This window comes from Rattus norvegicus, chromosome 18, assembly GCF_036323735.1.
Source record: "Rattus norvegicus strain BN/NHsdMcwi chromosome 18, GRCr8, whole genome shotgun sequence".
Lineage (NCBI taxonomy): Eukaryota > Metazoa > Chordata > Mammalia > Rodentia > Muridae > Rattus > Rattus norvegicus.
Genome location: NC_086036.1, coordinates 27080538 through 27097931, shown reverse-complemented (window position 1 = coordinate 27097931; position 17394 = coordinate 27080538). Strand labels below are relative to the sequence as shown.

Below are 17394 nucleotides of genomic sequence, written 5' to 3'. Positions count from 1 at the left end.
GAGATTCAAAGTCAGTTCATAAATGTACCAGTAAGAGATGGTATGCAAATGCTATTTTGATGTTACAACACCCAAATCTCAACAGTAACTATGGCTTTAAGCTAAGGAATAGGTGAGATGCTGAAGTAGAAATCCTGAAAACTGTCAGAATCAGGCACACTGCAATACTTGTTCAAAATTGTCTCTGTTCCACTGTTAACATCTGGGTCACGTGTATAAAAATCAGAGCCTGCTCCTCTCCTCTGGTAGGACATCCAAAGATCAACTCAGCACTGTTTTCCAATCAGTGTGGTAATAAAACATTGTTATATAATAAGCAGAAAAGGATTAGAATTCCCTTGAAATTCTCAATGGAGGGGGAAAAAAGCCAAAATTGTTTCTTTTGGAAGCTATTCCTCTTTGTTGTGCTTTATAATGTTAAGTTCTTAATGACAAAGTAACTAAACCCACTTAGTTTACCAACACAGTCAGTCACACTTTGCTTTTTACCAAGCATGACAACAAGGCAATTGAGCAGCTTTCCAAACCACCAGAGCAGAGGCGTACCTTGCATAGGCTGGCATTAAATCAGCACTTCATAAATCAATCGTGCCCATTTAGATGGTCTCTATGCAGAATCGGCAGTCTAACACTAGCTCTCACATGCATTAAAAATCATCACTCTGCTAGTCCAACTCACTGTTCAGACGGGTCTTCTTGAATGCAGCATTTATTACAACCTCATTGTTGCTTCCTACACTGAAGGAATACCAAATTCTCAAATCAGGAGTTCTTCTTTCTCAATTTATTGTAAACAGGGGGTCTTGTAACGACCCTGACACCGTTACAAAGCACAGTGCTTTTTAACAGTAAAGCTTCTGGAAAACCCAAACAAAAGACACGTCACTGGGTGACGTCAGCCTATATACAGTTCTGTGTGGTTGCAGCACATAAGCAAACCCATTCTTGTGCCGTTTCTCGGAAAGCTTTTCAGTAAATGCACTCATGCTGCTCCAGAAGCTCTTCTCTGCAACAAGCCGCCCATCTGCCATCAACAAGTTAAGACCGAGAGAACTAACAGCTGCGGGAAGGAAAGCCTGAAGCTCTGGTGATCGGCGGTAATCAGGGGGAGGAAATTATTAACTTATAGTCAAAGCTGATTAGGGGATCAGAGCACGAAGAAAATGACACCAATGCTTTCCAGAGGAATATCCTAAGGAAAAGCCAATTCTCCCTAATAGACTTGAATCTTACTTGAAACGCTCGGGACGCAGAAAGCAGGAAACTGGTCAAGGCTCCTGCATGTTAAGCCTTTTACAGACTCACTGCGCGGAGCCTGACAACCTCGACTGAATGCAGCCTCCAATGTGCTCAGAAGAATGGGTAAGTCCCTGCATTTCTATGGCTTGTTCAGTCAAAGAGGAATCACGCTTTTATAAATATAAGCCAGTGAATTCCCGTTTTATGATGCAAATCATTTGGTTCGGGATTTTAAGATTTATGTAAATGGATATAACATTTTTTAAAGGGACATGTTTTAATCTCTCTTATACATGGTTTAAGTTGTGTTTCAGTCTACAAACAAGGTTAATTTTCTGCAGTAAATCAAAAATGTTATATGCAGTGAAATCTTTCATTATGATGTTGTTTTTAACAGCGCCTGTATTCTGCTGAAACATATCCTATCTTCTTGTTTTCCTTAAATTATATTCTGCAGGCTTACATTTCAAGTGGCCATTAGGGGCCCCTATGCTGGCAGCAATATATGCAATGAGTGTGGTATTAAAAATGCTGCCTGCCCTGGGTATGGCGTGTCCACCTAAATGCCGCTGTGAGAAGCTGCTATTCTACTGCGACTCTCAGGGCTTCCACTCAGTGCCAAACGCCACAGACAAGGGTTCTCTGGGCCTGTCCCTGAGGCACAATCACATCACAGCGCTTGAAAGAGATCAATTTGCCAGCTTCAGTCAACTCACCTGGCTCCACTTAGATCACAATCAAATTTCAACAGTAAAAGAAGATGCTTTCCAAGGACTATATAAACTAAAGGAGTTAATCTTAAGTTCCAACAAAATATTTTACTTGCCAAACACAACTTTTACCCAACTGATTAATCTGCAGAATTTGGACCTCTCTTTTAATCAGCTGTCATCTCTGCACCCTGAGCTCTTCTATGGCCTTCGGAAGCTGCAGACCTTGCATCTGCGTTCCAACTCCCTGCGGACTATCCCAGTTCGCCTGTTCTGGGACTGTCGTAGTCTAGAGTTTCTGGATTTGAGCACAAACCGTTTGCGAAGTTTGGCTCGCAATGGATTTGCAGGATTAATCAAACTGAGGGAGCTTCATCTAGAGCACAATCAGCTGACAAAGATTAATTTTGCTCATTTCCTTCGGCTAAGCAGTCTGCACACACTCTTCTTACAATGGAACAAAATCAGCAACTTGACGTGTGGGATGGAGTGGACCTGGAGCACTTTAGAAAAGCTAGACCTAACTGGAAATGAAATCAAAGCCATCGACTTGACAGTGTTCGAGACCATGCCTAATCTTAAAATACTTCTCATGGATAACAACAAGTTAAATAGTCTTGATTCCAAAATCTTAAGCTCCCTGAGATCCCTCACAACCGTTGGCCTCTCTGGCAATCTGTGGGAATGCAGCCCCAGAGTCTGTGCTCTTGCCTCCTGGCTGGGCAGTTTCCAAGGTCGGTGGGAGCATTCCATCCTATGCCACAGCCCTGACCACACCCAAGGAGAGGATATTCTAGATGCAGTCCACGGCTTTCAGCTCTGCTGGAATTTATCAACCACTGTCACTGCCATGGCTACAACTTATAGAGATCCAACCACTGAATATACAAAAATAAGCTCATCAAGTTACCATGTAGGAGACAAAGAAATTCCAACTACTGCAGGCATAGCAGTTACTACAGAGGAACACTTTCCTGAACCAGACAATGCCATCTTTACTCAGCGAGTAATTACAGGAACAATGGCTTTATTGTTTTCTTTCTTTTTTATTATTTTTATAGTGTTCATTTCCAGGAAGTGCTGCCCTCCCACTTTAAGAAGAATTAGGCAGTGCTCAATGATTCAGAACCACAGGCAGCTCCGATCCCAAACACGACTCCATATGTCAAACATGTCAGACCAAGGACCGTATAGTGAGTACGAGCCCACCCATGAAGGACCTTTCATCATCATTAATGGTTATGGACAGTGCAAGTGTCAGCAGCTACCATACAAGGAATGTGAAGTATAATATCTGCTCACCATCAAAAACCACACCAGATAAGTAACCTATTTTACATAGTAGAGGCTACATACACACCTGATTTTTACCAATGGTGACACTAAGCCTAATTTTCCAAATCAAGTGGAGACTTGAGTTTTTGAAGTGTTAAAGTATTTTTAATTTTTTTAATGAAAACATATTTTAAGTGTTAAATGAAGCAATGCTCATATTAATTTGCACTTTTGTTGGAAAGTCTAAATGCTTACTTCAATATAAAACATTTCATGTATGTAATTATATACAATTGTATGTAAACATTTGCGCTAAGGTCTCCATATGTTTTTTTTGTTTTGTTTTGTTTTTTACTGAAAACAGTTCCAAAAGAAGCTACTAAACAAATATAGGTAGGGGAAAAAACCTGTTTGATTATTATTCTCCATCCTATGGACCACTGGCTTCCTACTTAAAAAGGAGATGGCAAAGTTTTCTTGTAAGATAATGTGGTATTTACTCAAACTATAATTTACTGCCAGCATCAGAAGTAGACTTATATGTGTGCTTAAGACTGGTAAATAGTAAACGTTATTCTTTCAGTTTGGCTTGGCTTAATAAACAGTATCTAAGTTACATCATGAAACCAGCACCTTTTATATAACTCTAATAAAACTGGGTGACTCTTTAATATATTTCAACAATAAATCCAAGCAATTATAAAAGGATCTCATTATAATAAATCAATACTAAATAACTACACTGACTTCCTATACAACTCTAGTTTGACTTATAATGGACATGCTGATTTTTCTGCCACTTAGCCTATTATTTTAAACTAGTATTAAATTACCATTTTACTAATTAACTTACTAAATCCTCTATTGTGTAAAAATTTGCATTTGGGAAAGAGAAAAACTGAGTCAACTTAACAATCCTGATATACTCCATCCAGTTTGAAATACATCCCTTCTCATGATTGAAGATGCCTTGACAAACTGTTGAAGCCTCTTCCTTCTGCCTTTTTCTGTTCTTTAAACTTCAAAGATCCAAATTAAAAATAATTGGCTACTAAAGGTGCCTAACCCTGATTTGTTATAAAAAAAAAAAACCACAAAAAATTACTTTCAAAATATGATGTTAAAGCTTGACCTTTAATAAACATACACATTTATTTTAATCGCTACTTCCAAGAGAGGACCAACCTATTTCTGAGGCAAATTTTAAGGCAGAGCTTTTGACACTGACCCCTGCCATCACACAGCAGCGAGTGAAGGCAGCATGAGTGTGAGGGTAAGAACAGGTAAAGGGTGAGAGCCCGGCTCTCAGGTTAGTGGAAGTTACCAGGCAGCAAACGTGATTACGTACAATTTGCACCAAATGAGTGATGCTCAGGGACCTGTATGATATGGGAGGAGACTCAGCAGTGTAAATTCGAACACTCTAATCACAGTAACAACTGACAACAATGCTACATTTTTCATGAGGAACCACAAGTGTTCAATTCTGACTTCTTTAAGTCAAACAATGGCACACTGGGGAGCTAAGACTCAAGTTACCAATCCACATACAATTTTTTTCTACAAAGAAGGCTCCACATATAGGAGAAAACAGAGAATCATTACTTTGATTTCAGAAAGGAAAAGAAAACAAGCATTTTTATATGGAAAAATATCTAAGTCCTTAAAGAAAGACATTATTATAACACAGTATCCTTCATTCAAGGCTGATTTTCTCTCCGGACCTGGATTGAAAATGTTACTATAGACCTAGATTCAATCATAATTTTTCTCCTTTAACACTGAAAAATATACCCACATTCCAAATCTCTTAGCAAAAAGCAAACAATTCAGGTTTCAGTGAAAATGTGCTCTTTTTTTTTCTTTTAAGGTGGGTAAATTAGTTGGCAAAGCCTCAGTGCAGTTCAATTCACTTGATCTTGAGTGGCAAGCATTTCATCTCCTGATAAACCAGACGTTGGGTTCGTCTGAGCGGAGACAGATGCTGGTTTTCCGGCATGGAGCATAGCACACTGATTCCCCACTGAGGAGCTGCATCAGAAGCCCTATTACAAATGAGCTCTGTGGGCTAGGATTTCACAGCTCATTTATCGTGGTGACCACTGCCGTTTGTCAGGTGATAGACAGCTTGTTCGCAATACAGTTTTGAGCATGCAAGACTCCACTGGCCCTAAAAGGATGAGTGGTTTTCATCATTTCAAATCACAAGCAAAATTAATTCAAACTGTGAGTTAAAAAGTAAGAAATATTAACTAGCAACTCCAATTAACCCTAAAGAACATAGTTAGTAAAGTGGATTTGTATGTAGCATAGCAAGCCACTTAGTATCCGAGGAAAGAGAACAGTGCCAAAAGCCACCAATGCAAACTGTGGGGGAAGGGGAGCACATATATCTCTTTCGGTCCACATTTCCTTCCACTTTTTTTCCACTTAAAGCACAGTTGCCTTCTCTACTTGCCTGCAGAACACAAGGTCCCATTTAGTTGGTATGTATTTGCATTGCGGTATCTGTGCTGCCAACTGGCCAGAGTAGCAAAACCATGTGTATGTAGTTCCTAGCCACAAAAGCGAGGTTCTGGGTAGGGTTTTATCTCGTAAGCATTACCACCCAACTTTCCCTCTCCCGTTTTAAGTTAGTGAAAAATGATCATCAGAAGTCAGAAAATAACGTCTCAGAAAAATGAAGTGTAGTTAGGAATCCAAAATTAGTTTGCAACTACTGTTACTTATTTTTGTAGCCTACAGGGAATTCAAGCTTACCTTTCTAAAAAGAGTGGGTTGGTAAATCTAAAAATTCACAAAACTCATATCACTGGCATCAAAAAACAGACACTATTTTTAAGCCAAAAAAATTGTATTACCACATGTAATTCCTTAATGAGTCTAAGTTAATTTCTGTACTAATTCAATGAATGGAATTGACTAAACTTCCTAATTCCACACTAATTATTAAAACCCATCTGCTTATTATAATGCTAGTCACCAAAAGCTAAACCCATCTTTCCAGTAAAGCAATCTCTATGTAGCACTAGTCTGAATTCTGAGATATGAAAGTCTTATTATTTTCTTAAGTCATACTTCCTACACATAAGAAGGGGTGGAAGGGGTGGAGCTAAAAACTTCCTCCCCTCCCTCCCTCTCATATATATATATATGTATAAATAGATAATTTTTAGGAATATTTTAACAGGTAAATTACGTGATAATTTTCCTAATACAGCAATCCAGTGACAGCACTATCGAGTCTATTTGGGACATAATTTTCATATATTCTCAGTTAAAATGCTTGAATCAGAAAAGATGTTTTTAAAAAGATAACATGGGCCATCTATAGATAATAAGCATTTCTTTAGCTAACCTGGGTCAATTACTTTAGCTAATTTGGCGCCTGAATAAGGCCAAAACCAGAAAATGACCATTCACGCGTCCATTCTGCTATTGCAGACATTTGGAATCATCTCCAACTCCTTCAACTAACCTTTTCTTCCTTGAGTTTTAAAATCAGTACGATACATGGAATGTTTGATGAACCTGTGAACACTGAGACTGCAAACTCACAAGTATAGTCCAAACACCTTTGTTCAATTACCTTTAAGAGCCATGGGGGGAGGGTTGTTGGGGGATAGGAAGAAAATACTATTATACAAGGAATTGGGTTGGTGGGACTATAATACAGTGTACAGAAAAGTTTTGTTATTAAAGTTGTGTATACTGTAAAAAACAAACAAACAAATGTCTCTTTGTTTATAATTTTCTCCTGAAACCTGCAAATGCTGACAGGAGAAACCTGAACAGGCATTTGTGACAGAAGTGACATGAATTGACCGTGCTGCTTTTCAGTGTCAAATGTTTTTGCTGAAAAAAGGGCAGCTAATCATTCCTGTCTTTATTTACAAAGGCAGAATGTGGCTATGAAGGGGAAGGGGACACACACAGTACATATAACAGTCCACACTAAAAAGGCAACAGCCCTGCCAACTGGGTAGAAAGCAGGGCTCACAAGCCCTGGGGTTGATTGCTCTTCTCAATCCTTCAGGTACAATATACTACCCCAACCTGAAACAGATGGGAAGCCATGCTGGTGTCTGGACTTAATAAACTGAAACTTGGCCTCTATTTTAGTGGATAGACACCGGGATCATCACTACTCAAGTCTGTATGTGCTAACCATGCTAGACTGGGGACTCACTCTACCCCAGATACTAGCTTAGTAGGTATGAATGAAAAAAAGGAAAGATTGTTTTACTGGTGCATTTTGTTTGGCTAATTACCTACTCAGAATGCTATGCGTAAGCACTGTTAGGGCAAAAACAACCTTGCCTTCTAGGTACCAACTGCCATGAATGATTCACACACAGTTCTTGTGTGAACTTCCTGCTTATCCAGTCCCAAGGCTGACAGAGATGGCATTTACAGTGTATCCACAAGGACTTGAGCTTGGATCCCAGCAACCATGAAACAAGCCAAGTATGTTACATGCATGGTATAAGCATCTTAAACACCTGTAACCCTAACCTAGAAATGGGAAGAGAGAGAAGAAACTGGATCACTGGGGCTTGCTTGCTGTTAGCCTAGCCCACAAACCATTAGCTATAGGTTCCAGAATAAATCCTCCCTCAAAGACGTCAAAGGCAGAGTGACAGAAAAGGACAACCCTCAACGTGTGTGTGTGTGTGTGTGTGTGTGTGTGTGTGTGTGTGTGTGTGTGTGTGCGCGCGTGCGCGCGCGCACGAGAGGACGCCTCAATATATCCACTACTGAACTATGTACCCCTCTACATACATGTACACACCTCTCCTTTCCAATACTCAGTGATTCTTTCCCATCAGAGGCTATGAGAGTTCTCAGGGCAGAAACCCAGTAACTACTGAGAGGAAAGGAAGGAAACACAACATACACTTTTTTATCAAGAATAATTGTGTGGACACTAGCTGCCATCAGTAATGGCGATTTTAAATTTTACAAAAGGAGCAAATCTCCATACTTATGGAGCTTAAAATACAGCTTATTGATAGAATTCTTATATTTTAATCTTAAAATTCGCATGTAGTTATACCTGACTTCTCTATCAGATGTTTTAAGACTGCACGGTTAACTAGAGAATTTTCAAGTTCCCATTGAAAAACAAAGAAGGTATTTCTATCAAGGTGGTTCCCACTCTCCTTTTTAAAAGAATGTGTCTGTCCAACCAGGTGGAAGTCTCCGCTTGGACAAAATGTACTATAAACTATCTTTACAGAGAAAGAAGAGAGGAGGAGGCAAAGGTTTCCCCATTCAAGCTTGACCTTCCTCTTCCCCAGCTCTTTTAGAAAAACTTGTAAGCAAATCTTTAACCCCGCTTCACTATCTAAAAAAGACAGCAAAACGTCTTCAAGGCGAGTATAGTAATGAGTCTGAACCTAGCAAGCCCATGCCCTCAGCCCAGTCTGCCGAAGCCTAAGGCCTCAAAGGAATCTGCAAGAAATCAGTACTTGGGAGCACTGTGAACAACTCCTAACTGGCAAAGCCTAGTGACTCGTCTTTTTCATAGGAACCATATTTTAAAACTGCAGAAACAATTCTCAATACCAAACTTCAAGAGACTTTACCTAGAAGAACAGGAAGAATGTACAAAAAGAGGAAAACACCGCACAGTCATTCACAATTGTGCTTGGAGCATAACTCCATCCTTTGACTGTGGTATTTTATAGTTAAAGTAAGGTTACCAAAGCTCCAAGTTGATTTTTCAAAAATGATTGATAAGAATCAATAGTCATCTATATCAGCTAATCTGTTTTATTATTTTGAAGGCCAAAACATTCTTGTGGGGGGGGGGGGAATGCTGCCAGGTGGTGGTGGCATACGTCTTTAATCTCAGTACTCAGGAGGGAGGGACAGGTGGATCTCTGCAAGTTTGAGGATAGGCTGGTCTACAGAGTGAGTTACAGAACAGTTAGGAATGTTACACAGAGAAACTGTCTCTGAAAAACACACCAACAACCACCACCTAGGCAATCAAACCCACCCTCCCCATCAGGATACAGCTGAGGGACACAGCAGTTGCCAGCATGGGTAAGGCCTGCCTCTCCCTCCCCAAAGTCTTAGCTGTCAAATAAAGATCAACGGGTTGGTACCTGGTACTTAAGGGAGAGGGGGAGGAAGCATAATTTACAGAGACCCTAATTCTATAGAATCAAAAAGGTAGAAGAATAAATTTTTATGTGCATAATGGCTAAATTAGATGCACAATGATTAAAAAGCAAAGATTCTTAATCCCAAAGGGCCAGAAGATGTTTCATAGTCTTTAAGACCATTTAGAAATTAATACAATAGTATGCATGGTTACAAAGATTAAACCAAATCCTAGAGTGTTTTTAATAATCCATAATTAGGGACTAAGCAGCATTGTCAGAACAATAAAACAGTACTTGGCCTTTATCTCCCTAGTGACTAAGGCAACAAAAACAAACCAAGCTTTACTCTGGTAGAGATAGGATTTAGCAGGTGGAGGTAAACCAGCAGTCTGAATGCTGAAGTAAAAGGATAACAAGTTAGACGCCAGACTGGGCAGTATAACAAGATCTTATCTCAGAGCAATCAATCAAAAGAAGAAAAGAATATGGTTTATTTAGAGGAAAGACTTACACGCAAGTCTGAATAAATGGAATCAGATGTAGAAACAATAAGAAGAAATGTTTAGAAAATCAACAGACCTATTCCTCAGGCCAGTTCTTGATAAGCAGCCTACTAGTTCATGCTACATGCTTTGAGACTACCCAAGGCTGGAACCCAGAAAGTCTACAAGAATAAGTAAGTATTTCTTTATTTCTTCCTTATCACATCTCAAATTATGTGTTACCCACACATATACAGGACACCCAGTAAGTAACTAAATACATTTACATTTCTATGTTATTTTTTATTTAGTTAGTTGTTTTTTGAGACAGTCACATGTTATGTAACTCTATGTAAAGCAGGCTACCACCTACCAAACATGTCAGCCAATCACAAAGCCTCAAGTGGGTCAGTGTTCATGACCCAGAGCTTCATAAAGCACCACCAGCTGGGAACCAAGCCAGTTTTACAGAAAAAAGGAAAAACGAAACACAATTTTAATAATGGCCTCAGCTTCAGTGTTAAGAATAATAAAGTTGTATGTTGTCAAACGACTGAAACTCAGCAAAGAGTTGGTGCAGGATTTAAGTACGTGATTAGATAAATGTGCCATACCTTAACAGAACCAAAAAAATGAATATATAATAGCTATCACTGTATTCTTTAGGTTTCTCTCTAAATGTGGTGTTTTTATAATAAGCCTATGGAGGGCAGAAAATGATACTACTGGAATTCATAATATTAGCAACCTAACACAACATTTCTCTCAACAAGACATAGAATGTTGCATGGTGGTTAAGGACAGAAATTCTGGAATCATGCAGATTCAAAATGAAGCACTTCCACTTTGTAGCTGTGGGACCTTACAATAGTCACTGGACTGCTACACTTTAACAGTACCAAGTTCATACTTTCAAAATTAAGATCAAATTACACACAGCTACTTATTCCTGGCACATAGTAGGTACAGGAGGCCAGGTTCCTTTATTATGTTTATGTTAATGTTACTAAATATTTACAACTAGTTCAATGAGTGCTTCTTCAATTTCTATTCTACAATTAATATATAAAATTCACAGGTCTAGGGTTGGGGATTTGGCTCAGTGGCAGGGCCCTGGGTTCGGTCCCCAGCTCTGAAAAAAACAAAAGAAAAAAAAAATTTCACAGGTCTAGGTCACCTCCCCTCAAGAATTTATAGCTACTAAAAATGAAACTAGTAACACCTAAAGAGAATAAACCCAAAAAATATGGGAGGAGGTGAATCCCTCATCACTGACTCTGGCCAGCCAGCCTAGCCAAACTGATGAATTTTAGATAAAACTAGAAACTATATCAAAAAATAAAGCTGGATGGAGCTGGAGAGATGGCTCAGCAGTTCAGAGCACCCAGTACCCCTGCAGAGGACACAGGTTTAGTTCCCAGTATCTACATGGCAGCCTCCCAACGGTCTCCTTCCAGTTCCAGAAGATCTGACACCTTTAGGGACTAGACAAACAGGTAGTACACACATATACACGTAAGTAAACACTCATATACATTTTTTAAAAATTTTAAATAAATAAATCTGGAGACCAACTGAGCAAAGATACCAGATATAACCCTCTGGTCTCCACATGAACACGTTCACTGACAAAGCTATATCCACACAGACATACACACCCATGTTAATAATATACTGTGAAAACAAAGAAGGAATTAATGTGATAAAGAACGAAAGGAAGAACATTTTTATTCACGAGAAATGAACTGGATGTTGAGGTACTGGGGGAAATATTTAAGAAATCATTCACTTATCAAGACGTACTTAAGACATTCTAATTATTTTATTTAAGTTTAGCTTACATGTATGTACACCACATGGGTACCTGCTTGATACACAAGGAGACCAGCAGCAGAGTATCAGATTCCCCTGAAACTGGAGTTGCAAGTAGGTGGTGGTGAGCCATCATGTAGATGCTGGGAACTAAAGCAAGGTTCTCTACAAGAGGAGCACAGGGCTCTTAACTCCAACCTCTTTCCAATCTCTATTGTTTTGTATTTAATTTTTTCTTAAATTTTATATGTATGGCTCTGCATGTATGTCTGCATACCACATGCATACAGTGCCCAATGAGGTCAGAAGAGAGTATTGGATCCCCTGAAATTAGAGTTACTACAACAGTTTTAAGTGACTGTGTGAACACTGGGATTCAAACCTAGGTCCTCTGAAGAGGAGCTGGTGATCTTAACTGCTAAGCCATCTTTCCTATCCCTATTTGTTAATTTTTTAAAGAGAATTTGACATGTAGCTCAAAGATGATCTTCAATTTCTGGTACTTCTGCCTCCACTTCCTAAATACTGAGATTACAAGGAGGAGTCACCACACCCTACATTAACTAAATGTTGGTTACTTCCAGTTTAAAACTGCTTCTGGAAAAAACACATAAGCTCTAAGATAGTTCCATATTTCCAGCTTTCTTTTCCAACTCTCATAAAGGTATGTTCACATGGAAAACCAGAATAAATGTCTACTTTGTAAAATATATGTGCTGGGACAAAGGAAAAGCTTTACCTTCCATTATTTTCTTCTAGTAAAATCTATTGATTTCCATTTCTTAACCATGTTTTTATACTATTTCCAAAATAATGTTTCAAATTCTTAGAACAATAGCTTCTAGCTCCCCAGTGTGATATAAATATTTATAAACTAAATACTACACTACAGAATAAAGACAGCCTACTAATATTGCTCCTCCTCTTCCTACTAAAGAAGTTTGATGTAGGTAAGGCGTAAGGCATTATTTTAACATAAAAACATTAATGGCTTCAAACTGGTTTTATTAAAAATCAGGGCTGGAAAGATGGCTCAGTGATTAAACACTGGCTGCTCTTCCAAAGGACTGGAGTACAATCGTAGCACCTACATAACGGCTTGCAATCATCTGCACCTCCAGTTCCAGGAGAATCTAACATTCTCTTCTGACCTCCATAACTACTGTCATCATGTGGTGCAGACATACTTAAGGCAAAACTCTCACACACATAAAATACAACTATGTGTGTGGCTGCCAGTGTAAACTTAGATGAAAGCCTTAAGCCTTTGTCTCCCTCCAGCTAAACAGAAACTGAGACTCAATGACTGCGTCTTGCGTGCTACACTTCGTATAGCCACACGCTTCAGGATTCAGCTCCTTTGTTCCTTACTGAAGTTTAACTCTGGTGGCTCTACTTATCTTGATTATCAAATGCCTTCTTTTCCTTTACAAAATATATATTTAGACATTGTAGCTGTAGTGCCTCATTAACAACTCAAAGAATAGTTTCTTTCCACATTTTTATTAAAAGTCAGTACTAGTTCACAACTCTAATTTTTCTATTTAGCCAATGTAAAAATTATTAGATGGGCGCCCAGTAAAATTCTACTAATTTAAATCTAATAAATCCAAATGAGGAACATCATACAGAAACCAATTCTTATTGCTTTTCTCCCCTTTCATAACTAGGTAAAAGATGCTCTGTTCTCTGCCATGAAGTAACAGAGTGCTGAGGACTTGCCTCACCTGCAAACACTGAGGACATAAGGTCCCAATACCCCCAGGCAATGACAAGCAACTTAGAACAAGTCATAAGGCACTGGAAGACAGTGGTTCTCAATCTTCCTAATGCTGTGACCCCTTAATACAGTTCCTCATATTGTGGTGACCCCCAGCCATAAAATTATTTTCATTATTACTTAACTGTAATTTCCCTTCTGTTTTGAATCATAATGTGTTTTTCGATGTTCTTAGGTGACCCCTCTGAAATGGTCATTGACCTAAGAGGCCACAACCCACAGGTTGAGAATCATTGCTCTAAGATAGATGACTCACCAAGGAGCAAGTTTTAGGCGGAAAGGGGAATCCTCTTAGTTTAAATCTAGTATGAACTGGATTTTCTTTCATTTACAAGTCAAGGAATTTTAATGTTTAATTACAGTTCCCTACAGCCAAAATGGTACCTGTAGCTAAGGTACCAGGAGCTGGATCCCTGCCCTGTCGAGTGCATATATATCTAGGATAAAAGGCAAATCATGAGATTGAACCAGTCTTGCTCTTCACATTCTAAACCCCAATATTTCTTTTGCATTTGTCTGCTTCGCTTTTCTCTGAAATAATCTATACTTGTAAATGATCATAACTTGATTTTGAAAACTTTAAGGAGATCAATATACATTAGCAATACCGAGGGGAAGTCATTGAAAAGAGTATGCCTCATAGAGTATTTCTTACTCTTGTGCAGATAACATTATTATATAAGCCCTTATTACCCTTTTTAATGAACAGTACTTAGAGAGAATAAGGAAAACCATGTTAACACACACACACACACACACACACACAAACCTTGTGAAAGAGAAGGGAACTGAAAAATGATGGAGATTTGATGGTATTTTTTTCCTATTAGAAAGTCCTAATGGACTCTGGACTCTGACCCCATAGGTAGCAATGAATATCCTAGTAAGAGCACCAGTGGAAGGGGAAGCCCTGGGTCCTGCTAAGACTGAACCCCCAGTGAACTAGACTGGTGGGGGGAGGGCGGCAATGGGGGGAGGGTTGGGAGGGGAACACCCATAAGGAAGGAGAGGGGGGAGGGGGATGTTTGCCCGGAAACCGGGAAAGGGAATAACACTCGAAATGTATATAAGAAATACTCAAGTTAATAAAAAAAAATTAAAAAAAAAAAAAGAAAGTCCTAATGGGCCAAATCAATTGCGCTCTAGCCATCCTCTATAACCTACTTTCTGATGCCCACATAAGTTCTGCATTTCAGTTAACTGGAGTCTGAGGCGTTTACCAAACTGGTCTTTCCTCTTCCTCCCCTACGACAGTTTCTCTTTGGTGATGCCTGGCAAGCTACTCATTCAGCATTTCATTCAGTCTTTCCTTGAAAACTCAAGAATTCACTACACTTTCTACCTAAACTTGGGGGAAAGGGAGAAAACACAAGTGCACATACCCAAATATATAAATTTAAGGTGGGTAGAGTAGGGGTACAAAATGATCAAGACGAAAACCCAGTTCATGTCAAAGAGAAAGCCACTACTTAGCTCGTGTCCAGTTAGTTTCCTTAGCCCCTCCATTACCTCCACTTTATTCTAATACTGTCTGCTGACATTTGATGAGACAGAGAACCACTCGCTTGAATATACACATAACATGCGTGTAGTCACACTCAGTATTTCCAACTAGTACTTGTATAACCATAAATAATGAGCAGATAAATTCTAGCAATACAAAGAGAACAAAATTAAATAGGAAACTATTTACAGGCCAAGACAATGAGATGTCTCAGGATCCTTGCACACAGACACACAGACACACACATACATGCACACACACAAAAGAAAACACTATTTACATATACAAAATCCTGAAAATGTGGTACCAATGAGATTTACTAAAGGAAGATTTATCACATAGAAATAAAGTCTAAAACCATCATCAAAACAGCTATAACTAGGCTGCTTCTTCCAGCCATCCAGGTCAAAGAAGTTTGATCCAAACAATTAAATGGTCTATGTGAAAAGAACTTTAAAATCTAAGTACTGAAAGTGAGGCAATTAATTACTACCTTGTACTCAACCATGACATTTTTCAAAGGAATCTATATTTGGAATATGTCGATTTATATGAACTCATTTAAATGTGACAATTCTTTCCTAGAAACACCAAGATTAAAAGTCCTTTTTCTTTTATAAAAGATGTATGAAAGCAACAGCCTCACATACACTTTTAATCTGCTTCAGAATTTAGCTACTTCCATGTAATCTATTTCATGATTATAGAGTGTTAAATCTCTACAATCAATCTGCCCCCATCCCAAGTTGCTCTGCTTATGATTTAACTATGACGGACTCAAATGTGTACATACAAGTAATCTAAGATGAGAAAATGCTTTCATCCCAAGAGGAACTCTATTATCCGTAAAACAAAAAGTATAAAAAAATGCTTGAAAATAAGAACAAACATTCAATGTGTTGGTTTAAAATCTACCAACAAAAAGCGAGAAAATATAAAATAAATGACAGCTATTAGAGTAAAAGCTGTAATATTAAAAAAAATCCTTGTACTGTTAGAAAAGTGGAAGCTAACTACAATTAAGTACAATTAAGAACAGAGCGATTACATGGCACACAAACAAAATTCACACGATACCTATTGGGGAGAGTATGAAGGCTATTTTCTTATACTGGTGGTACAGTAGCCATTAAGCTTAGCCCTTTGTGGAAAATATCCTTTCTTCCCTTCCTTCCTCAACTCAAACATCTCCATAAAAATAAAACTGAGAATCTTTCATGTTAAAATAAAGGAACAAGGGGTTGGGGATTTAGCTCAGTGGTAGAGCACTTGCCTAGGAAGCGCAAGGCCCTGGGTTCGGTCCCCAGCTCCGAAAAAAAGAAAAGAAAAAAAAATGCAGAAAATAAAGGAACAAAATACACGGGTATATATCTTTCAAGGTTAGTAACTGCTACAACAAACCCAATGTTTTAAAACAATTTAAAAACCAAATGTTCATTTAAAAAAAGAAAAGCAATGGTTAAATAATATATGGTAAAACCACATTCCGGATTAAAATAATACACTTTTAATAAATTTAAGAAGGGGCTGGGGATTTAGCTCAGTGGTAGAGCGCTTACCTAGGAAGCGCAAGGCCCTGGGTTCGGTCCCCAGCTCCGAAAAAAAGAACCCCCCCCAAAAAAATAAATAAATAAATTTAAGTCAACCCCAAACTCAGCAATAAGTAAAACTTTAGTCTTTACAAGGAAGCTGAAGAACTGGCTTAGAGGTTAAGAGCACTTGCCATTCTTGCTGAGAACCCAAATTTGGTTCCCAGCACCCACACGGTGGTTCACAACCATTCATAACTGACAGCAATCAGGAACACACCTGATGCATATACAAAGTACAGGAAAAACACTCATATACATAAAGTAAGGTAGGCAAATCTTTAAAACAAACCCACCCTTTCTATGAAGTGCCTTTAAATACTAACACGCAGGGTTGTGAGCAGTGATGCCGTTCATCTTAAATAAGAGAACATTTGTGCCAAGGGGAACGACTATAGTTGCTAATTTGGGGGAACTAAGAACTTATCATAAAAGTGGGGAGAAGTATGGAAAGAACTCAGCCCAGATGTTATCGACAATATGACAGGAGAAAAGAGTGTAGGAGACGTAGGTCGAGGGAAGAGAATGGAAGGATTTCAGAAGACTTATGGCAGAAAACCAGACATAGTAGTATCCAGTAGGAAAAAGCAGGACCCCAAATAAAGACTGAAGACAGTAGGCTAGAATGTAGCTCAGAAGTCAAGCAAGCTGGTTAACATGCACAAAGCCCTAGGTTTGGTACCTAGCAACCCAAAAAGAAAAAGAAAGGGAAGAGAGTTAATATAGTCTCTCCTCCCTTCTAGTTCCCTATGCCATCTTCATAAACAAAACACGTTTTGTGAAATTCTCCTAAATCTTGACTTCCCAGATATCACTGGTGAGAGACATACTACATGTTTGTATACTATACCAGCCGGCACGTGGCAGAAAGTCCCTTCTGCTGATACAGA

At 38.7% G+C, this 17394-nt stretch overlaps 2 protein-coding genes across 5 annotated transcripts in view; one reads left to right on the top strand and one right to left on the bottom strand.

Annotated features, from left to right (window-relative positions):
• Window positions 1–17394, bottom strand: part of Ctnna1 (catenin alpha 1) — a 132680-nt gene that overhangs the window by 37078 nt on the left and 78208 nt on the right. Inside the window, exon 1 of one of the 4 annotated variants that reach the window (XM_008772037.4) lies at window positions 680–697. The exons of the other annotated variants lie outside the window; for them this stretch is intronic. The gene's annotated coding sequence lies outside the window, so the exon portion shown is untranslated. Of the gene's footprint in view, window positions 1–679; window positions 698–17394 lie in introns of those variants that run through there. 4 annotated transcript variants of the gene reach the window in all.
• Window positions 965–6013, top strand: Lrrtm2 (leucine rich repeat transmembrane neuronal 2). Its single transcript, NM_001109469.1, has 2 exons — window positions 965–1362; window positions 1697–6013. Exons 1-2 carry the CDS (start codon window positions 1359–1361, stop codon window positions 3238–3240), a joined length of 1548 nt encoding a protein of 515 aa, NP_001102939.1. The 5' UTR covers window positions 965–1358; the 3' UTR covers window positions 3241–6013.